The sequence below is a fragment of the Sus scrofa genome, chromosome X, assembly GCF_054392235.1.
Source record: "Sus scrofa isolate SSC_HxYL_T2T_F1_AM1 chromosome X, Sscrofa_HxYL_maternal_Yorkshire_Landrace_v2.0, whole genome shotgun sequence".
In the NCBI taxonomy this organism is placed as follows: domain Eukaryota; kingdom Metazoa; phylum Chordata; class Mammalia; order Artiodactyla; family Suidae; genus Sus; species Sus scrofa.
Window position 1 is genome coordinate 40866065 of NC_139401.1, and position 24718 is coordinate 40890782.

Here is a 24718-nt window from a genome sequence, read left to right on the forward strand (position 1 = left end):
AATAGCAGAACTGAATGGTGCTAGGTTTATAAAGATACTAAAGCCAGTTCTAACCTTCTGGATTAACTGCAGTAACAAAAAACACTAATAAAATGTGGAGTCTTTTTGTATATTAAAAAATTCAATAGCACAGAAAGCTAATTATCATTTGCACTCAGTTATCTTAGTGTAATCTTATCTAGTTTTTATTGTCTCTATCCAGCATTGCTATTAGCTGATGTCTCCAGGAGGTAAGACCCACCAGGTCAACACCAGGTCTATTTAATTTCCTTGGATCTGTCACTTTTTCTGAACTGGGCTATAGTCTCATCTTGTACTCAAATGTGATTAACTGTGTAGGTTTTCAATCATGAAAGGAAGCGAATTTCCACAGCTGTACTCAAGTTGCCTGATTCAAGCTCTTAAAAGGGCCCCTAGTTTAAGTTTCTGTAATTAGTTAGGAAAACAATAGTTTTTATTCCGGTTCTACTTTGTCTTTTCATATTGAAAAGACAACCTCAAAATCTTTCTTCACCCTGGATCATTTTAACACCTTCTGCTGACATCTCTTCTAGTTCCATTCTTTCTTTCTTTGGGTATGACCAGCAGAACCACATTTCATAGACAGGTACAACTGATATCTGCAGTTTAATACCAAGCCCATGTAAAAGTCTCATAATTTTTCAATCCATTATAAAATAGAAATGCACACAAAGACATTTCTGGGTCTTTCCCATTGCTATTTGTTTTAAACACAGAGGCGACAGCCATAGAGCATATAACAATACAGCAACACACACGCAGGCTCCTAAGCTGCTGCTAGTATCTGTTTTGTTGACCAATACTGTCATGTTTGAAAGAACTATTCACTTTTCTCAAAAGTTGAAAAGAATAATTTTTCTATAAAACCTCTGAATGAACTTGTAACTATCTTGAAAAAATAAATAAGATACAAGTTTACCTCAGAGGGCAATTTATTTAATGGCAGGACTGTAGGTATCCTACTCACTTGTGTGCTTTGTACAAAAAGACACAATAAAATACATGCTATATTTTTCTGAGTAAATTCTGAAGAACTGAAAATATTGTTATGAGAAATACATAACCACAGAAAACAGTTTATTTTTACAGTGCTGTTTCCTTAAAGTCATAATGAAAATCAATACTTATATTTATGTAACAGTTTATAATTTCCCAAGTGCTTTTTATACTGATCTTATGTGATTCCAAAATAACCCTGTCTTATAGACAAATGTTTTTATATTTGAAAAGTTGGAGGCTCACTGGGGTGAAATGACCCTGGGGCCACAGCAGTGAGTGGAAGAGTGAGTCCTAGAACCCAGCTGTCTAACACCTAGTCCTTCTGCTACAGACTGACTCCTCCTGAAACCATGTTTTACCCTCAGCAAAACACCTGAATAATCTGCATTTGGTAATTAGATGATATCCAATTTTTATTCTCTTTTTAATCTCAATTTTGTTTACCACATAAGGTTTATTTTCCTAGGTTTTGGTCCAAACTTTCACAATGATAAATTTGTTAGAAAGTAATTAAGCCCTGCTTTCAGAATAATATTTTACTGTAATTTCTGCATAATTCACTTAGTAATCAAATTTATATCTAAAAATTAAGTTGATAATCATACATTTCAATTTTGAACATTTCTACTTTTGCCAAGAATCTCACTGATAAAAAGTTTCTCAAGCTTTTTGCTACTGTTGTGAAACAATAGTCAAAAAAGCATAAATACATCAACTGTTTCAAAGATGTTTTCTGAGTCTATTTCTTTAAAGAAGAATATGCTTTTAAGGTCAATTAAACTTTTTCTCCCTCTTTTTAGGGCTGCACTTGTGGCATATGGAAGTTCCCAGGCTGGGGGGTGAACTGGAGCTGCAGCTGCCGGCCTATGCCACAGTCATGGCAATGCAGGATCCTTAACCCACTGAGTGAGGCCAGGGATCGAACCTGCAACCTCATGGATATTAGTTGGGTTCTTAACTCACTGAGCCACAATGGGGAACTCCTAACGTCAATTAAACTTTGAGTCTAGAACAATTTCATTACAAGAGTGGAAAAGTCATAAAAAAGCTGACTGAGTGAAAATTACTTGAAAGGACAGAGAAATAAATAGTAGAATATTTAAACTAAAAAGTTCTCAGTGTCAAAGTAGGTTGAGTCTGTCTTAAAACTATTTTCTCCTAGCTTTACATGAAAAATTTCAAACATAAGGAAATTTGAAAGAATTGTACTCACCACTTAAACTCTATAATTAAATTTGCAATATTTGCTTTTTATCACCTATCTATCCACACATCAATTCATCTTAGTTTTCATTCATCTCAAAATAAGTAGCAGAGTAGTCAACATCAGTACACTTCACTCTAAAACACATCAGCATAAATTTTAATACTTCTCTGTCTTCCTTGGGTACAATTTACAAAGAGTGAAATACACAAATCTTAAGTGTACCATTCAATGAGTTTTGATAAATGTATATACACTGCATACAACTGATAAACTGCATATACCCACGTACGCAGTTATTTCAGTAGCAAAGATGTGTATGTGTATATTTAAAAAATTTTAAGTATAGCTGTAATAAAACTCAGTGTCACTGAGCAAATTCAGCATCTCAATCTAGTTTAATATCACTGAAGTTAACAATAACTTCCATTTCCTATTATAATAGCAATCCTATTTATATAATACTGAATCACTCAATCAAAGCCCCTCCTTGCAAGCACAATGGCATTTTAAAAAATCTGCTTAATAATGAAGAATTAAGATAAAACTCATCAATTTAGGTGCACATCTTCATCGCTTCACAAAAGTTCCTTCTTGTCCCTTTGCAGTCAATCTCTTCTCCCTACCCTACACCCCCGGACAACAGCTTTTATTCCTGCACTGTACAAAGCAAATTCGAATTCTCAATCAGATTATACACAATAGAGAATCCGGTAATGAAAATTGTATTTTGCACTTAAGCTTCTGTGCTATATCCACTTCAAGCTATGAAAACTTAGACATGGTGATAAATGCTTTAGATTCTTTATGTACAGATTATAGTAGAGATGCCTCAAAATTAGTTAAAAGAGGTAAACTCTGCAAATGTATTCTGTCAGAGTAGAGATACCATAATTCTAAAGGCCGTTACGGGATTCCCATTGTGGCTCAGTGGTTAACGAATCCGACTAGGAACCATGAAGTTGTGGGTTTGATCCCTGGCCTTGCTCAGTGGGTTAAGGATCCGGCGTTGCCATGAGCTGTGGTGTAGGTCGCAGACGCAGCTTGGATCCCACATTGCTGTGGCTGTGGTGTAGGCTGGCGGCTACAGCTCTGATTGGACCCCTGGCCTGGGAACCTCCATAAGCCGAGGGTAGCAGCCCTAGAAAAGGCAAAAAGACAAATAAATAAATAAATAAATAAAGGCCACTATGCTTGTTAAAACAATCTGTATTTCCAAAAAGCAACATCATTGGGCACAAATTTGTCAAAGTATTTTAAATAGCATTCTGCTGGTTTTAAGTGCCCATTCACAAAAGGCTTCTTTACAACTAAGGAAAAGAACTACTTGACACCTCTAAGATGCTATCATTCCCAAGTGACATAATAGGCCTCCTGATTTAAAAAAAAAAAAGAGAGGGGTACTAAATCTAGAGAAACAAAAGCAGCTGCAAATGGGACGGGTCTTACATTTCAATGGTCATTACCTTGTACATAGTGGGCAGCCTCTGAGATGGCCTCCAAGACCCTACCTCATGGTATTCACACCCTTATATAATCAATCCTTACCTTGAAGTGTAGGCTGGACTGACTTACTCACTTGTAACAAATTGAATAGGGCAGAAGTTATATGAAGTCACTTTTGAGATTAGGTTATAAATACTGTGGCTTCTCTCTTGGGTGCTTTCTCTTCCTTTTGCCCTCTCTCTTCTTTCTTTTTTGGCCACACCCGGGGAATGTGGAAGTTCCCGGGTCAGGGATCAAACCTGTGCCACAGCAGCGAACCAAGCCTCTGCAGGGATGACATGAGATCCTTCATCTGCTGCGCCACAAGAGAACTCTTGCCCTCTCTCTTTGATCATCTGTGCTGGGGGAAAGAAGCTTCTAGGCTGTGAGCAGCCCTATGGAGAAGCTCAAGAGTCTGTGAGGAACTGAAGCCTATCAACAACCATGTGAGTGAGCTTGGAAGAGGATTCCCTCTGAAGTTGGGACCTCAGATGAGATAACAACTCTGGATGACACCTTGAGAAATCTTGAGCCTCAGCTAAGCCTTGCGCAGATTCCTGACCAATAGGAACTGTGAGATGATAAATGCTATTTTGAGGTTATTCGTTAGAGAGCAACAGATAACCAATATACTGTGAGATTTTTATATTAAACTGGTTACAATTTGAGCTGCAAGTAACTAATGTAAGAAAGCGTGAAAATGGATTTAATTATTAGCACCCAGATTTTCTATTTGTTTTGTCTCCTATATACTCTCCCCCTAGTAAGCACAATGCTGAGGTAAAGGTTTATTCTATTGTTTTCACTGAAATTATTACTGACATAATTGTAGATTTTTATGTTACAAGAAATAATACATACACTTTGCTCAGTTGCCCCACTGGTAGCATTTTACTAAACTATAGCGTACAATCACAACTAGAATGCTGACATTGATACCATCCACTCATCTCACTTAGATTGCTTTAGCTTTACTTGTACTCATTTGTGTGTATTTTTTAACATACTTTTTACTTTACTATTCTCACTCATTATATCCCTTTGTAAATAAAATCTATATATTACATTTTTCTTTACAAATGTTCTTTCTGATGGTAGAAGTTAAGAGACATGAATCCAGGAGTTTATTTCTTAGCTCCATATCAATAAACTGAAAAGAGTCAGTAAAAGAAAATACTGCTTATATATTATGTAACTGTTCAAAGAATTCACTTACCCTGAAAGTTTTCTTGAAAGCAAAATATAAAATAAATTGTTACCCTTCCCCCAAATTAATGTATTTGTGCTTGAAATTCAGATGTGAAATAATATTAAGTGCACTTAAAATTTTAACACTGCCCCTTTTTCCTCTTATGAAAGAAGTAAGAAGTTAATATTATTTGTATAATGATGCCTCAGGAAATCACTATATCCAAGTTTTTATTGTATGGTCAGGCAGTGTTAAAATTCATAAATTAACATCTAAACAGAAACAGCCAAGGAAAACCATGCAAAGCCAAACACTTTTGCATTAAAGATAAACCTTAGAGGAAAACAAAGGGATACCTACTTTCTGCTGCTAGGAGTCCTAGGAGGAAGGCAGCATATGGACAAACAACAAACAGTATGATTTTAGAGCAAGCAGGTTATCAAGCCACAGTTGGGCCCAGTAGATGAGCCACAAGAAGCATGGTCTCTTAGCTGAGCCCAAAGTGAGCCCCTGTGTACCATGAGCATAATCCCTGGGGTCTGATTCTGAGGTCTTTGTTGGAAATACAAGAACAGAATATTTCCACTTTGAATTGTAAAGTAACACAGCAGCAATACACTGTTTATCTTAAGATTAAACCTAACAAATTCGAGAGAATGTATAATGGGCTGATTTTAGTAATCAAAATAGGAAAAAATCACATATAAAAATTATTTTACAATGTAAACAGCATACCTAAACATGTCGGACTCTCCTTTAGATACAAATTGATTCACTTTGAATTATTATTTTTTCATTGTTAATGAAAGGTTCTGTTAAATTATTTTTTAAAAATTGAAATTATGATTTTGAATAGAATTTGGGGGGGGGAATAGGATTGCCAGCTTTTAATTTTGTTAAGCAACATCATTAAGAAAAAAATTTAACTACCTACTATTATTATTTCATAGTAAGAATAGAAAAGGCATTATCTAGAGATGAAAAATAGTCCATCTCGAGAAAGGAGAGCTGGTGACTTTACACATTTCTCTCTCCCTCTCTAACCCCTCCCCTGGCCCCTCACCCTTGCCCTACAAGCATGTGATTTATGATCATTTTTCTCTTTTTGTCATTGGCTTTCTGAAAGAACTTTCAAGTAAAGATGCAAAGTGCTTTGTGTTTTGTATTGTAAAACAAACTCATGCAAATATAAACAGAAAGACAGCGGAAAGGATAATGCTGAGAACTTAAATGATACAGAATTAAAGTATTAGAATTAAAGAGAGAATTTATGCTTAAAATTAATGAAAAAATAAAAATAAAAATGAATTGAAAAGGAAAATATAGATGTGTTAATTTATGAAAGTGTAAAACTCTTAAATGAGTCCAGATAAAATATAATAGGTATTTTGCAACTAACCATATAACCATTACCATTAGTTGCAGAAAAGGAAATTTGCAAAGACAGACATTTGATAAATAATGCTGACAATAATAGATAATGCCTTCCTTTAAATGGCTTAGTATTAAAAGTTAATTTTAGGAACATATGAATAATTCCTGATAGCCAAAAATTTCCTTTGTCTTTGACATCTGACTATAATTCTACATCTTATTTGTAGCAGCTAGACGGTTCCATTTAAAAATATTTTAGAGGCGTTCCCATCATGGCTCAGTGGTTAACGAACCCGAGTAGTATCCATGAGGTTGTGGGTTCAATCCCTGGCCTCACTCAGTGGGTTAAGGATCTGGCATTGCCATTAGCTGTGGCGTAGGTCACAGACGTGGCTTGGATCTCGCACTGCTATGGCTGTGACGTAGGCTGGTGGCTACAGCTCCAACTGGACCCCTAGCCTGGCAACCTCCATATGCCGTGGGTACAGCCCTGAAAAGAAAAAAAAAAATTTAGAGACATCCAGCACATCAAATGAAGATATAGACTGCTTGCAAGATCATTAAAATCCAGAAATTTAAAAATAAATAAATAGGGTGTGACCACAGGAAAGGGAAGCAAGAAGGAATGCAAAATTGCAAACAACTAACTTGCAGGCTTGCAGGCTACCTGCAAGACAGTGTAAGAAATTCCTTTTTTGTTTAAAAAGCAAGTAGTACAATCAGAAACTATTTCAACCATATTGTTCAGAGATTGTACTGAAAAAAAAAAAAACAGAAAAATTGTGTAACAAAATGTATTTAATAGAAAATGAGCATGTCTATAACTATAGACAATTCCTTTCCTGAAAAGAAAAATCCGGGTCTTCACAGAAAGGAATACTTAAGAGCTTATTCAACTCTTGCTAAGCAGAGGTAAATATTAAGGGGCAACCTTAAAAATTAGGTCTATGAAGCTATTGCAAGGATCATCCTGCTCCCTAGGCCCATTTCTAAAGATGAAAACAGTATTAGAGATCCTGACTAAAATATATTCCAAATATGTGACTATTATCATGTAGTCATAGTACAACTTAAAACTGTAACTAGCTCCACTCTCCTTAGATAGGGTTAACTGCAATCTGAGCATGAGGAGGGAATTAAGCGGTTCGAGCTAACAACAACGAAATGCTACAAAATGGAAGGAACAAAATGGACTGGAAGAAAAAAGACAGACTTGAAACAATAGGGAGCGTCGGGGGAACATATCCATAACACAACTACAGCCTTGCCTTTCATGTCGTATGGACTTGATAACTACCAAGTCAGCACAAGAGGAAAACAGCAATCCCTTTTCCTCAGAGTCTCTTCTCTAAGATTCCCATTTATGAATGTTTTTGGAAATCACCTTCACTCAAAAGAGGAAGATTCACATCCTAATTGGTACAGGTCAAAAGGGGGAACTATAGAGCTGCTGGAATGGGAAGCTTGATTCTGTTATTATGCACAAGGTATAAGCAGGTACCAATCGGTGTGTGTGTGGATATGTGTAGGTGAGCATGTATGTGCACATATGAGTATAACAGAGGAAGGATGAAGCAAAAATACTGACAAATGTTCATGGTTCCAACATGAAAGAAGCATTAGCATCTCCATTCTTCCTACATTGCTACCTGCCATGCGTTAGGAGGGGCCCCGGGCCTTGACTCCAGGGGTAATACATGAATATTGAATGAGTTAATCCAAGAGTACAAAAGTCAAATCACCAGCACAAAGTCAACCACACGGTAAATGCTGAGTAATTCTAATAAAAGAAAGAAAAGCTGAGGGCAGAAGACATGTGATGTCGGAGTTAAGAAAATAAATACATAAATAAAAATAAAAAACTATAACACACACAGGCATCTACTTACACATATAAATGGTTCCTATGTATTTTTAATAACTAACCCTTGAGAATACCTCACTGGTAAGACAGAAACCTGAGCATTTTGTGAAATAATTTTGTGAACGCTGGTGGGTTTTTTTAGGAGTATCTATACACACTTCATCAAAATAGGTAATCCTTCTTCTATGTTCTTCTCCCTCGAATGCTTGTATAAATGTACTATACACTGTATAAAAAGAGAAGTACCTGTAAACTGTTTCAAGGGATACTTCACATGACAGCTTTACACTGAAAGATTCAGTTAAAAGCAGTGCTGTCCAAAAGTCTGACCTGCTATGGTTGATACGGGGAAAATCTTACACCAGAAGTTTTTGTTGAAGTAGAAGGTAATCAGAAAGATTCAAAAAGACTGACTACAAATGTTGGATTGGAGAGGGGAAAGGGGAAGAAGTATTTCTGAGGTTTAAAAAAAAATGAAACATTGGTTTCGAGTAGTAGGGGAAAGTAACTTTGGCATTAAAATGAAAAGGAATTAGACACATGTGGATGGAATTTGGCTGCTGACAAACTTCCTTAGAATCTCTTGGAGGATCTGACCAGATACACAGAAAAAGTTTATTCATAACGGAAGAGAAAGGATGAAGACACCAAATGATTTGCAATGGTGAACGAATGAATGATTCAATTACCTGAGGAGGTAGGGTCTTCGGAGAAATCTGGCAACTCTTCAGGGGGATCCCCATAGAATGAGTTGAATTTGTGACTTGACACAGCTGCTAGCACTGCACCCTAAAGCAAAGAGATGAAAAAAATATATTATTAAGACAAATACATAAATATGAAAAAGTTAATTACCAGGTGGTTATTTAAGAATTATTCAGAAAGTTAAATGAGATAATAGCTAGAAGAGAGTAGTTTTAAATAATTTTGGGTTCCTTTAGATAAATCACATATGCACATACCAGAATAACACTGCTGGGGATTGCAAAAGTATGCGAAAACTTTTACATCTTGAACTTAGACATATATTAGACAATGAAAATATTATATATATATATATATGATGTTATTTTTGAAAAAAAAAGTTACTACAGATATAAAAGATTGACCATATACCAAAACATTAATAGTATTAATTATCTCTGGATAGTAGGAATATGAATCATTTTTTCTTTTTTTAAACCTTTTTTCCTTTCTTTTGGTTATCAATAATGACGATGTGTTACTCCTGTACAGTAATTCTCAGTCAGGCCACACAGCAGAATCAACTACATGTTGACTCTTTATTTTTGCTTCTTAGGGCCACACCCGCAGCACATGGAGGTTCCCAGGCAAGGGGTCTGATCAGAGCTGCAGCTGCCGGCCTACACCACAGCCATAGCAACACGAGATCAGAGCCATGTCTACGACCTACACACCACAGCTTACGGCAACGCCAGATCCTTAACCCACTGAGTAAGGCCAGGGATCGAACCCACGTCCTCATGGATACTAGTCAGGTTTGTTACCACTGAGTCATGATAGGAACTGACTCTTTTAAAATATATGCATAGAAGAGTTCCCCGTCATGGCACAGTGGTTAGCGAATCCGACTAGGAACCATGAAGTTGTGGGTTTGATCCCTGGTCTCGCTCAGTGGGTTAAGGATCCGGCGTGGCCGTGAGCTGTGGTGTAGGTCGCAGACGCGGCTCATATCACGTGTTGCTGTGGCTATGGTGTAGGCCGGCAGCTACAGCTCCAATTAGACCCCTAGCCTGGGAACCTCCATATGCCACAGGAGCGGCCCTAGAAAAGGCAAGAAGACAAAATGTCTGTGTGTATACATACACACAGAGTCCCTTGATTACTAGTTGAGAATCACTGTCACATTGAGTCCATGACATCCCTTAAGACCAGTGGGTAGAAAAAGTTGGGAATTATTGTTTCAGTAACAAGGAGAATGATAAAAGTTATTTTTGTAAAAGGGTTCAGTTATGCGAGTACTGGGTGTAGCTGAGCATATGCAGACGCGTTCCTTGGCTCTGCCACCTTCCATCTGCATGACCCTAATTGAGTCAACCATTTAACCCCTTAAGGTTTTCCCATTTGTAAAGTGAAGATGTTAAAACTGACATAACTCACCTTATGTGACTATCAAAAGTTGTGATATTTATGAAAATGCTTTGCAAAACCACAAATTTAAGTGCAAATTATTACTAACTCTACTAACATGTAGCTAGAACCTGAGCACAGCCCTTGCTGCTCTAGGTAGAACTGCTCACTAAGTATCAAATCACCTAAGAAGTCTAAGTGTCTTAAGTCTAAATTTTAAATATTGAGCTCTTAGATTTTCCTAAAAAGAAAAATCAGTCTTCTGTGTGTGCAGGCCTTTATTAAATACTGTTAATAATAAAAATAATTAATTTTAATAATATTATTAATAGGAAGACATTTCTACAGGGTTCATTTTGGGGGCTGGTGGTCATTTTAGTGCTTTTTTCTACAAACACAAATTGAAAAAGACAGATGACAGAAGGAGAAGAGCAAAAAACAGAGAAGTGATTTTGATGATACCATTCCAGGCAACTATTTACATTTCCCAAAGTCCAGGGTTAATGCATGAGAGGTTCTTATGTGGAATTTTATGGTCAGCTACCACAACAAAAGAAACAGTACTGAATAATGAGTTTTTCTTTCTACAGGAGAAGCTTATTTCACTTTACATATTATACTTGTTTCCTAAAAGCTGGGTGAGAATGGAATTTTTATAATACCAAATCACATACTCCTCACATCGAAACTTTGGAGATGTTTTATTTTCAAATGAAATTCAGCTGAGTTTTTCTTTCTTTCCTTTCTCTCTCTTTCTTTCTTTCCCTTTCTTTCCTTCTTTCCTTCTTCCTTCCTTCCTTCCTTTCTTTCTTTCTTTCTTTCTTTCTCTGTCTTTTGTCTTTTGTCTTTTCAGGGCCGCAACCACGGCATATGGAGGTTCCCAGGCTAGGGGTCTAATCGGAGCTGTAGCTGCTGGCCTACACCACAGCCACAGCAACGTAGGATCTGAGCCGAGTCTGTGACCTACACCACAGCTCATGGCAACGCCAGATCTTTAACCTACTGAGCGAGGCCAGGGATGGAACCCGAAACCTCATGGTTCCTAGTCAGATTCATTTCCCCTGCGCCGCGATGGGAACTCCTCCAGCTGAGTTTCTTAATATGTTAGTTTTATGTTTTAAGGCTTGTTCTAGCTACCACTATAATCAAAGACCTAGAAATACTCATACTAGGAAGGCACTATTTAGAGGGAAATTCTTTTGAAACAATAGTAGCAAGTTCCTAATTTACTTGTCTTATGGCTAGCAGCTTTGTCTATTTAGCTTTTTAAATTCAATGACTGCATTTGTTTCATATATTCAATGCAAAGCTCTTATGTAAAACAGCAAAATGGTTATAAAACAGTTCATGGATTTATAGAATTTTGTTAGAGTTTGAGAGGCAACCTTCGAGATGATTCATTCAAAGAGGCTCATTTTGCAGATGAGGAAACAGGACCAGAGAGGCTTAGCAACCTATTAAGATTGCTGCCAACTAAGAGACAGAAATCAAGAATAGACAGAATTGAGGTATTCTGACTACTCTCTCCAGTTCAAAGATTTCTACAACACCGGGGCTCAAAAACCTTTTCCTGTAAAGGGCCAGACAGCGAATATTTTAGGCTTGCAGGGCATATGGTCTCTGCTGCAATTATTCAACTCTGCCATTCAGCCTGAGAGCAGCCACAGACAATTTGTACATGAACTTACATCACTGAGTCTCAACAAAACTTATATATAAAAGAGAAATATGGATGTACTAATTTATGAAATTAATCAATAATTAAGAGTGAAGTTCTTCTGTGAGCGCTTTGGTCCCCAGACTGTAGTCAGCCAACCCCTCTGCTGCACTGCTGCTATGGAAGAGCCTGTGGGTATAACAACAACATAAAACCAGATCTTGATTCAAAGCAGTGCTTCAAACTTCCCAGTTTATTAAACCCTTGATAAAGAAGTTTTCTATCTACTTTAGTTTTAGAAGATATATTTTAGTAAGTTTTGAGAGTGAGACATAGCAACTATGAGTTAAGATGACTATTTACAATATGTTGTGATTATTAATATTAAAGATGCAATTTTCTATGAACAAATTAACCTAGAAAGGAGAAGGTAGATTCTAAATTCAAAGAAAACGAGAACTGCAAGTAATTAAGCTCTATCATAATTGTAGTTAATATGTCAAACATCAAAACGGAATGTTCCCTGCTAGATGACTCTGTGTCACATATAAGGAAGTGAAAAAAACAAAAAGAAAACTGGTTAGCTCAGACTTCTGCTAAGTGAACTACTGTATGCACTTAAGGAAGCAACAAAATTATTAAGTAAGGAACAGGAGCGTTGACACAGATGAATTACTGCTTTGAAGACAGAGCCAAAAGCCAATACCCCTCACTAAGCTCAGAAACAAGCAACATGATGCTTGACAGGCAGAAGGGCAGAGGGGGTACATTTTATTTTTTATTTTTTTCTTTTAATTTTACTGAAATACAGTTGATTTATAATGCTATATTAGTTTGAGGTGTACAGCAAAGAGAATCAGCCATACATATATAAATAGGGAGGTACACTTAAAAAAATCTAAATACAAAACACCCAAGTATGAGCTGTAGAATAAGTGGCTTTGTACCCAAGTGGCAAGGTAACACATAATCATTTTGTGATATATTGAAGTGACAAAATGTATCACAGGGACATATAAACACAAATGTGTTTACTAGGATTATCTTACTAGGATTCAGAACACTGAACTAAAACCCTAAAAAGGGTGGAGAATTTGGAGAGGTTGAGGCTGAACAGAGATAACCAAAAGGCTAGAAAACATTTAAGGATTTAGGTTGACTCCATGTAAGAATTGGGTCCTAGATGATAATGAGGTAAAATCACGGACTGAATCAGAACTTCACATCTCTCTCCACATAGTCACAACCAAAGTTATCAGATTAATTAGCATCGACTATATGTATTTGATACATATGAACACAAGTCTAAAACCTAGAATTTCATAATTAAGTCAAGACATATGACTAAAGAAGACTAATAATGAGACTTATAAGTAAGTGCAGGAGATATGGCTACATTTAGGAGCAGTTGCATGGAACAGACATCTTAGGAATCCTTTTGTGTCTGTATTTTATAAAGATGGTCTTTTAATGTATACAATAACTTTCAAAAGCTAGACTGCTTAACTTTGGAAGTAATAAACTCTATTTTTCAGAATCAGCAGTTAATACAATTGCTCTGTAAAATATAAGATCAAAACCATGTCAATTATTATTTATACAACTGTTTGCACCATAACAACAGTTTTCAGTTTTTAGAATCAAAGGTGCCTTTTGGATACCAGATTTACCGTTCTGAGGAGCTGGAGCCCCCAAACACTGTGCTAACTTCTGCCTCTGAGCAAACCCTCAGCACAGGGGAGGACCGTATGTAAATGCTGGCTTTCATTAGGGTAAAAAGGTCCTTGACAAATTCTTAAGTTAGCTCTTGTTGAATTGATAGAAGACTGAGAAAAGACAGCTAGGTAGAGCTTCCTGGTTGACCTCTCAAAAGGTGCTGCTTAGTTGCAGCATTATTACTCCTGGATGTGCCAAGACTCCAGAGAGCAGTGCTGTACAAGAGAGCTTTCTCTGATGACACTGTTCTATACTTGTACTGTCCAATATAGTAGCCACCAGCCGTAAATGGTATTGAGCACTTGAAACGTGGCTAGTGCAACTGAGAAAACAAATTTTAAATTTTGGAGTTCCTATTGTGACTCAAGGGGAAACGAACTTGACTAGTATCCATGAGGATTCAGGTTCGATCCCTGGCCCCACTCAGCGGGTTAAGGATCTGGTGTTGCCAGGAGCTACAGTGTGCGTCAAAGACATGGCTCAGATTTGGTGTGGCTGTGGCTGTGGTGTAGGCCGGCAGCTCCAGCTCTGATTCGACCCCTAGCCTGGGAACTTCCATATGCCACACCTGCTGCCCTAAAAAGCGCAAAAAAAAAAAAAAAAAAAAAAGTATTTAGTATTAAAATTAAAACGTAAGTAGCCACATCTGCCTAGTGGCTATTGGATTGGACAGCGCAGCTCTATAAAGTACTGGAAAACAGCATTTCTTTTTAAAAATTTATTTTACTTTTTTTTTACAGCCACACCTGTAGTGTATGGAAGTACCTGAGCTAGGAGTCAAACTGGAGCTGCAGCTGAGGCCTACAATGCAGCCAAAGCAACACCAGATCAGAACTGCTTCTGTGACCTATGCCATAGCTTGGAGCAATGCCAGATCCTTAACCCACTGAGCAAGTCCAAGGATTGAACCTGCATCCTCACAGAGATAGTGCTGGGTCCTTAACCCACTAAGCCACAGTGGGAACTCTGAAAACAGAATTTCTAAACAATTTTTTCCTAATTCTGCAAAGTGCCGGAACCCAAGAGACCAACTGACAATATCAGAGAAGTATGCAGCCTATATTTTTGCAATTTGCAAAATCAATAAAAGGAAAATTATAGGAAGTTATTGGAAATCTCCCTCACTTCTTGTATATATGAGTAAATGGTTTGATCCTCCAAATTGAATCACATGGATTCAACTCACCATTTCCTGAACTGATGGCAATAAACTTGCCCAAACACAGAATATTGCTTCTATTTATACAGAATTTCTTTGACATGCTTCACTATAGGGAAATTCGCTTTTACAGAGGTAGAAATAATCCATGAAGCAAAGGGGATTTCTGGAACAGATTCCCTCCTGAGGCTCTTCTCTAGAGAGATAAGCGCAGACACCCACAGCTACCCCTCTAGCCCCTCCCCTGCCTTGTGCCCCTTGCCCAGGAACACCTTCACATAGATGGCACCCAGGGTTAGAGTACAGGTGTGCCTCCTTAAGAGATACATACCCATAGAGCACAGATTGTTCCAGACAGCCTAGATCACACAATCTGTTCCATGCATCCTGCTACTCAGTCTGAGAAAATACGACCCTCACGGCTAGTCCCAGACTCAGGCTTATGTAGTTTATATAAGAAGTCTTGTTTCTGCAGGACTTTTAAAAACTGAAGTGTCAAAATTCTAGAGCTCAATATGAAATAAAAAGAGGGGGCAAATCCAACATACGAAATGTCTGATAACCAAAATGGGGAAAAGAAATTTCCCATCATCATTCATAGATAGAAAATAAAATAAAGGAAAATACAAAGAAGTGTGTGATAATTCAAATTACATGCAGGGCTCTATAAATTTTAAAAATCTTCGGTTTGAAAGACAGTCTGAAAATGATGTTGATGCCTGACAATTGTCCAAAATTTTTCCCATTGGGATTTGTTGTCTCCCGCAGCCTGCTAAAGAGGCTAAATGTCAAAATGAATGTACGAATATGCAAAGGAACAGTTTCTGATTGTTGAGTACTGATACTATTATAACCAATAATAAGTAACAGTCTTGAAATTTTAGCAGAGTAAAATGAATAAAGTTTCATATTCTGGCATAAAACAGTTTCACAAAACGTTCAGAATGAGAAAAAAAGGATTAACTGCAAAAATAATAAGCTCTTACCACTATTAAAATTTATTCAAACAGGTATAAAGCTTCTTTCTGGAAGGTAAGTTATTTATGGAGATCAAAAATCTTAAATACATGTATACACTCTGATGCCAACAATTCCAGTAGCAAAGAACTTGCCCTAAGAATATAATCAGAGGTGTATAAAGATTTATTAATGAAAGCAGAGCCAATGCAATAGTATTTACGGTCATGGAAAACTGGAAGCAATGTCTATGTCCAACAGCTGGTTAATTAAATTATGACTTGTACATATAATGGCATTTTGTAGAACCATTACAACTTTGTGCTTTAAAGTAATGACTCCCGAAGGCAAACTTAGCAGAATCACTCATGGGGCTTTTTCAATAAACCTGCATGCCTGAGGCTGAGGGAAAGATGGGTGGTCTCTTGGGTGAGCTGAGTGATGCAATGAGCCATTGTTACTATGTGAATGTGTCATGTCCCTCAAGTGTGCCAAAGTGAAAGTCAGTATTTAGAAAGAATATTTTGTCATATGGTATAAAAAAAAAGCTGGTTCTGTGAAATTCACACAACATAAAAGTAACCCTTCTAAAGTTTGTAATTCAGTGCTATTTAGTACACTCACAATGTTGTGCAGCTACCACTTCTGTCTAGTTCCCAAACATCTTCATCACTGCCCCACCCCCGCCCCCGCCCAAGTCCCATTAAGCAGTCAAAACCCAGTGCCTGGCAATCACCAGTTTGCTTTCTGTCTCTGTAGATGTACACCCATAAATATCTATCCTAGATACTGCAAATAAATGGAATCATCCAGTATGTGGCCTTTTATATCTTTTACTGCAGGTCAATATGCAATCATTCCAGCACCATTTGTTAAAAAACTATTCCTTCTCCACTGAATTGCTTTGGCACTTTTATTAGAAATCAACTGACTGTAAATATAAGGGATCATTTCTGAACTCTTAATTCTGTTCCACTGGTCTACATGTCTAACTCTATACCATACTAGTACTCAGAATCCTGACATCTGTAGCTTTAGAGTAAGTGTTGAAATTGGAAAATACGAGCCTTCCAACTTTGTTCTTTTTTTTTGTCACAAGTCAAAACAAAGAGTATTTTTTATTGAAGTATAGTTGAATTATAATGTTAGTTTCAGTTATTTTTAAATAATATTTTATAATGTGTTAGTTTTAGTTATATTTTTATAGATTATACTCCATTTAAGTTATAAAATATTGACTATATTCTCTGTACAATATACATGCAACTCAATGTTGAGAGCAGCATTACTTTCAAATTCGTTCTTTTTTAACAGATTGTTTTGGTTATTCTAGATCCTCTTCACTTCCATATAAATTTTAGGATCACTGTGCCAATTTATGGTAAAATTTTGGTAAGGATGCTGCTGAATCTATAGATCAACTTGGGAAGAATTGCTGTCTTAACAACACTGAGTCTTCCAATCCACAAACATTAACTATCTCTCCATTTATTTAGATCTTTTAAAATTTCTCTTAAGCAATGTTAGTTTACAAGTTGTAAAATTCTCTTGTTAAATTTATTCTTAAGTATTTCATTTTTTTCCATGGTATTGTGAATGGAACTCTTTCTTAATTTCATTTTAATATTATTCATTGCTCATCTATAGAAACACAATTCAATTCTGTATACTGATTTTATATCCTGTGACGTTGCTAAACTTATCATTTCTAATAGATTTTTTACAGATTCCTTAGGATTTTCTACATACAGGATCATAAGTGATCAGTAAATAAAGACAGTTTTACTTTCTTTCCAATCTGGATGGCTTTTATTTTATTTTATTTTTTTGCCCAAGTGTACTAGAGCCTGGTAATTTGTATTTTTAGTAAGTTCCCAGGTGACATTGGGGATCACACTTGGAGACCGACTGCCCTAAAGAATGTATATCACGGGATGGATATGGTACTAGAGGAAAGGAATGGAAGGGAAGTGAATATCACAATATAGCACAAGTATAAGATCCTCTTGTTCTAAATACTATGAATGAAAATGATGATCAATATGGTGAGAAAAGTCGAAGCATAATTATTTTGGAAAAAAATACATAAATAGAGATTACCCAGTGCTATTTTTGATGTCCTATACATTTTTTTGAAAGCCTTTAAACACCTCAAAAATGTTAATGATGCCAATGACTGGGAAAAAGCTAAAATGGAATGGAAAGTCCATTTAGGAGTTAGAGTGGTTTATAAATAGAGACCAAATCAAAGGTATTAAATAGTAAAATCATCATAAAACAATAACAATAACAATGTTAACAGAAAATATCTATGGCGTACTTATGACCATCAGGTACTGTTCTCTAACTGCTATAATATATTAATTCATTAAATCCTTACAATCCTATGAGTTAGCTATTATCATTATCTGCATTTTATAGACAAAGAAATTGAGGCACAGGGAATTTAAATAACCCATTCAAGGTTATACAGCTAGGAGGCGTCAGAGTCAAGATTTACCCATGGCAATGCAGCTCCAGAGGCCACTCTTTCCCATAACGTGTACTCCTTCTCTTTCTTCCTGACACTGACAATAAAAATTTCCTACCTCTGACTATGTGAAAAAAGCAATTTTCTATTGCTTTCTGTGAACTTTCATTTTAATCAGTTCAAAGGGAATCACAGTAATTAGACTGTTCCCACCATTTGAGGAACTTAAAAACAGTGTCTGGGTAGAACAAAGGGTGCCTAGCTGTTCATTTGTGAAAACAAGTTGTGTGGTGGGCTCTATAAGCCAAGGAAGTTGCAATCTCTGTTCTAGAAGTTTGCAGAAGTGGCAGAACGAGGAGAATTAGTTTCTTGAGGAAGGGAAGTATAACGAGCTTTAACCAGCGTGGCTGAATCACTCACAGGAATGCAGCTTCACTAGAAGCTGGAAAAAAACTCAATGATAACTTTGCTGATGTTCCTAAATCTAGGTTGTTTGGCGGGTCTTGAAATTTTAAATAGGCCTGCAAAGGGATGTGGTAAATTCACATGACCCCTCTCTGTTGTGACTGCTTGCTCCTGTCCAAATGAATCTTAGTCACCACTCTGGCTATTTTAGGTCAAGTCTGATTTTGTGGCACTGGGAGAAAGACAGCATGTTTCTTGTGATGGGGCAAGTCTTAGCCTGACAGTAGAAGGTCTGTACTTGGGCAATGAAAGGTTCAACTCCACAGACAGGAAAATATCACATAGGAAAAAACAAAATTAGAGTCAAAAAGACTTTAGGGGAGAATTGAGAACAAAGTTCCTTTGGGGAAGAAAGTAACTGCAAAAATGGGCGACTGAATTTAACTTTGGATAAAGATTTTTTCTTTTGTAGGCTACACTGGTTCAGGTGTGCAGCAAAGCAAAAAATAAAAGTCTTGGGAAACTTTTTTGGGAATCATCTCAATAATGGCATGTCATTAATAATTATTTTTTTGCCGAGGATATTTAAAGTAAATAGAGAAGAGCCAGCATGAACCCCTGGCTGCAAAAACAATGAGGGGAAAGCCTTAACTGGGAATAATCATCACTAACAATAACAAGTTAGAATGTCCTCTGCTCTGTAGTTGTACTCTCCAATAGAACTTTTTGCAATGATGGAAATGTCCTCTATTTGCACCGTCCAATATGGCAGCAACTAGTCACATGTGGTTACTGAACACTGGAAATGTGGTGATGTGATTGAGGAATTGACCTTTTAATTTAATGTAATTTTATTTTATTTTTTGCTTTTTAGGGCCGCACCCGTGGCATATGGAGGTTCCCAGGCTAGGGGTCTAATCGGAGCTGTAGCTGCCAGTCTACACCACAGCAATGCCAGATCTGAGCCGAGTCTGCAACCTACACCACAGCTCACGGCAATGCCAGATCCTTAACCCATTGAGCAAGGCCAGGGATCGAACATGCAACCTCATGGTTCCTAGTTGGATTCATTTCTGCTGCGCCACAACAGGAACCCCCTAATTTTATTTAATTTTAATTAATTTGGATTTACATAGTTACATGTGGCTAGTGGCTAATACGTTGGCCAGTTCAGCTCTATAGGATAATATTGTGGCCTACAGAAGTTTCCCCAAAATTGATATAAATGTTCTTATATAGAGTGGAAAATAATTATTCATATATTTCAGGGCTCCAATAATAATGAATTATATTATTGCAACTTATGACATATCTGAAAATACTTCTGAAGAGAAGTTTTATAGTTGGAAGGAGGCTAATCAACCTCCTTACCTAATCAACCACTTAGGGGACAGAGCTAACTTTTCTTTTTTGGCCGCACCCAGGGTATGTTGAAATTCTCAGATCAGGAATCAAACCCATGCTACAGCAGCGACAATGCCGGATCCTTGACCTGCTGAGCCACAAGGGAACTTCCAGAGCTAACTTTCTTATAGTAATCAAAGTATGTCAAACATAAGTTAATTTTAAGATCATAATATAATAGTCGCTACTGTTGGGGGCAGGAGGGAAATGCTGTCCGATTAGATTTTTACCCAGTGCTGAAAAAATTCCATTATTTTGGGTCTTTTTCAAAAAACTTTTAAAGTCACCATATGGGGTAATTACTTTTTTTTTTCCTTAAATTTTGGGGGGTGGAGGATAGGGAGTATGGTAAAAGGAAGAAAGGTACCTTAGAAAGAATAAAGAAAAAGTGAGAAAGGTGATTTGAAAATATTTTCTAGTAGAACACTGTAATGGGGATTTTTACTGCTTTTGCAATGGTTGTTCAATCCTAGTTCCAATTCTAATTTGGTGTTGTTTCCATTAAACTAAACTTACATTTTTGTCAAAATATTTAATTTGAGAAAACATGACCTAGATTCAAATTCAACAATAATGGATAATAAGAGCAAATCACAATTTTAAGTGAACACTGAACACTGGAACATATTTCTGCGATGAATTTTAAAGATAACACAAATCTAAAATATGATTAATCTTTCACTTATTATAACTTATTTTTTGGATTTGTGCTTATATATTACCTTAAATTAATTACAAAACCAAAATCTTATTGAAATAATGGTAACTTGGGGAGTGAGAATTTAGCTGCAAAGAAAACAGCCAAGCCAACATCAGGATAATATTCATGGACACTGAAACAGAATAAAAGCATTATCATCGACTGCAACTATCTGGCTTTTTGCTGATTTCTTTAATTTACCTTCAGTTTCCTTCTTGCATTGAATTTCCTCAGTTGCTCTACTGTTTCTGGAAGATGAATCTTGTAGGCATAACGATCCCGCTCCTACAAAAGAAGAAAGATAATGAACACATATAATGGTTTAAAAAAGTGAAGAAGCTTCATCTAAAATAAAAAGTAAAGCCCAATGAAAGTCAAACTGATAGTAAAATAGTATTTCATTTTCAACAATAACAAAGGGCTAAAATAATGGGCTGTGCGATTTTCAGATTATGGCTAAAATAATTAATCATAATTATTATGAAGATATGAAGTTACTTTTGCCACAATCTTGTCAGCAAGAAATGAAATCCTTTAGGGGTTTCATTCCCTTTGTCAGATCTTTTGTAATCTTTGCAGGTAGTAGAAATGAGATCACTACTTTGCAGGTAGTAGAAATGAGATCAAGCCTCTGAGGCTGTGTGTGTGTGTGTGTGTGTGTGTGTGTGTGTGTGTGTGTGTAAGAGGAGAGAGGGAGAGGGGGAGAGGGGGAGGACTTGGGGAAAGTGGCCTGAAAGACGCATGTCATGTCTGGATTCTAGAGCAAGAAACAGGTACTGGAGCTGATTTTTCAAGTACTCTTTAATCCACAGAATAAACTTCTTTTTCCAAGGTCTGACTTTTTTTTTTTTTTTTTTTTTTAGTTAGAGTTCTTGATAACAAGGAAACTGATGACTCAAAAGTGAAAGCTACTAACAGAAGATTGAAAAAAAGAAAAGAAGGCTGGCTGACTGTGGAGGGATCTCAGGACTCATGGTGTGATCCTGTGGTGATATCACTGGGATGATTTTTTTGCCTCTTAAAATACCCCCACCTGAGCAGCTCACAACCAGAAAACTCCAAAGATGAGGAGCAAAGACAAAATGACCCCCAAGAAAAGCCTCCTCTCTTTAGCCAAAGGACTGAGAAGACTCTGGCTATGCACAAGGAACCCTGTGGAATTCATCCACCCCATCCCAGGGGATCACCATGAATGAAGCCAAGTTCCTCCCCCTTAGAACCCTTCCCACCAAACCAGCCCTGCCCGAAGCAAACAAGAGCAAGGGGGTGGCACCCCCCCCCCCCAGAGAGCAGAGGTAGGATTACAAAGAGGAGGTAGAGGGGGAAGAAGGTGCTTTGGCACAGTGTAAAGCCAATCACAACCAGCACAGCAAGAGCTTTGAGATTAAACTATGGTTATGAAGTGCCACCCAGGTTGCACATGAGCCTCTGGGCAACATACAAGTGGGACAGACCAGATGAGTACTGCAAAGGCATTGAAAATGAAATTGGCATTTGAATTACAGCCCAGAAAAGTGGACTAGGACATGAGTTCCGAATCTAATTGGGCTAAATGCCTACTAAAACAGGAGATTTAAATAAGAATCACAGTCTCCTAACATAATAATACTAAAAATGTCCAGCACGCTACCCAAAATACCTCTTCATACTAAGAACCAGGAAAATCTCGATTAAATTAAATTAAAAATTTAAAAGTTTACGATAAATCACTTCCATGCTCCATGTTTAACCTTTCTATGGGCTTTGTAATTCCAAATACCTCCCAATCACTCATCACAATTTTCCTTCCTGAACTGCTCTCATTCTAGGTAATTCTTTCCCACTCGCATTTTTACTCCCTGGTCCTGGGCTCTGTCACTTCCTGACTAGATAACCACAGCTTCTATAGGATCTCTCTGCCTCACTGTTTGCTTTGCAACAGGCAACCCAAATGTGCCAGTGTCTAAAGGAATTATATGAGCATGCTGCTTGCCCTGTATCTCTGCTCAAAAGCTTGCAGTGGTTTTCTATTCTCGGTACCCCAATATCTAAAGAACTTAATTTGGCATTCTAGACTGAAACATTCTTCCCTCAAAGCAAATTTTCATTCTCCTACTGCTACAACCCTTCGAATGGCTGACATTTGTATTAGACCAGTGTTTCCTGCCCCCCTTGCCTCCGCCAATGCCCTGAACACTTGTGTGCTATGCTCCTCTGTACCTCCCACGTGGGGCACACTGCTACCTTCAATCCTGCTAACAAGTGCAGCCCTCCCTGGAGCTGGCATCCCTATCCTCCCCCCACCTTCGTCTTCCTGGGCCCATACTTCTGTACTCTTGTGTGATGCTTCAAGATTATCTTTCTGTGTTGTTATGTTATATTAATATCATTTAAACATTTGTTTCATGGTCTAACTATATCTTTTCCTCTCTAATAGCTTTTTAGTACGTAGTAGACTATGAACTCTATTTCTAGTGAACACCTTTTCAGATCACCATTCACTAAGGTAAAGTGGAGGGGGCAAGAAAGATACGGTCCCAAAATATGTTTTTAATAAAATCATGCTTAAATTATGATTCCTGATATTTTCTAGGCAGATGAAATCACAAAATAAAAAAAAATCCATTAAGGTCCCTCTTATCAGAAAATAAGTTAACAAGGAGTCCCCTTCGTGGCTCAGTGGTTAATGAACCCGACTAGGAACCATGAGGTTGCGGGTTCGATCCCTGGCCTTGCTCAGTGAGTTAAGGATCTGGTGTTGCCATGAGCTGTGGTGTAGGTCGCAGACACGGCTCAGATCCCACATTGCTGTGGCTGGGGTGTAGGCCAGCAGCTCTGATTCGACCCCTAGCCTGGGAACTTCCACATGCTGCAGGTGTGGCCCTAAAAAGCAAAATGAAATAAAATAGAAAATAAGTTAACAATAACAATTCCAAGGTATTATAAAAACGAGACAAAAGAGTAAAAACAGCATTTTTTTCTGGATTTAACATTCCTATGGGAAACTAATAGTAATATGATATGAAATCAGAAAAATGACTATAGCAATATGTCTTGCACGTTAATGAAGTACTTGATTAAGTGCCCCTTGTGCACACTGATTGTTGAACATGGGTGTGTTGACTGATTTTTCCAAAATTCAAATGGATTAGCCTAACATAAATACCCTTTTCATGCTTTATTATCATCAATATACTTGGGGTCTACATATTAAGGCCACAAAGGGTATGAAAAGACCTCAATCATCTATGAGAAAATTAGAATCTTAGTTGGTCTTACTTTTGTTGAAATGAGTATTTATAGCAGACAGCATTAATGTAAACGAAAGTGTTCAACAGGCATTATTTAACAACCACAAGACATTCACATATTACTTGGTCTAGTCACTCAATTCTTTTTTGATATGGTATAATTGAATAGGACTTTTTTTTGGTGGTGGTCTTACCAAAGAAATAATTTTTTTTGGCCACAAAGCAATGGTGTCCTGACTTTGAGTACTTTTCATTACAAGGATTTTCACCATTTTATTTCTTTATATTGCAGTTATTCAGGAGTTTTTCATATTTAAATCATAGCTTAAATTTTAGCCATTGCTAAACTGCCACCACTTATATGCACAGAAGTCATTTAAAAGTATACAGGGAAAAGTACTGAAATATAACATAAGCCTGTTCTCATCAGCTAGGGAACATTCTCATTGAATTCTTCAATCTTTAGATGACACACTGCAGTGACGGTAAACGGTAGTTTGGTCATGGCATATGACACTAAGCTTAAACAGCCTTCTGGAACTTTTTCACTTAAGTTACTGATATTTGTTATATTTTGTCTTTCTGGTGCCAGAAATCTATTGTGTATTAAGCTCAGATTATTTGGAATAATAACTATAATTATTGCAAGGATAAGGGTTTCCAAAAATAAATGTTATTAGTCAGGATATGCAAAATAATGAAGGCCAAATTTTCTAAAGGATCTTAAAAATGACTAATATGGCTGCCATTTTCACTGTTCTCTGGCATTTAAACCAGCTTCAAATGAACAAAA

The 24718-nt window shown here is 37.0% G+C and overlaps 1 protein-coding gene and 1 long non-coding RNA gene across 29 annotated transcripts in view; both read right to left on the minus strand.

Annotated features, from left to right (window-relative positions):
- CASK (calcium/calmodulin dependent serine protein kinase) overlaps positions 1-24718 on the minus strand; it is a 371692-nt gene that overhangs the window by 92951 nt on the left and 254023 nt on the right. For 14 of the 28 annotated variants that reach the window (XM_085007758.1, XM_085007757.1, XM_085007752.1 and 11 more), the window contains exons 9-11: positions 20897-20980; positions 8826-8925; positions 5259-5276 (exon numbers count right to left, since the gene is read on the minus strand). In XM_085007758.1, the coding sequence (XP_084863884.1) occupies positions 5259-5276; positions 8826-8925; positions 20897-20980 (202 nt within the window). The remainder of the gene's footprint in view (positions 1-5258; positions 5277-8825; positions 8926-20896; positions 20981-24718) is intronic. The other 14 variants (XM_085007759.1, XM_085007756.1, XM_085007749.1 and 11 more) reach the window with 1 other exon arrangement.
- Positions 563-4749, minus strand: LOC146394559 (uncharacterized). The gene is made up of 2 exons (XR_014835355.1): positions 3342-4749; positions 563-1945 (listed from the first exon to the last, which is right to left on the minus strand). It is a non-coding gene; the product is annotated as an uncharacterized LOC146394559 (long non-coding RNA).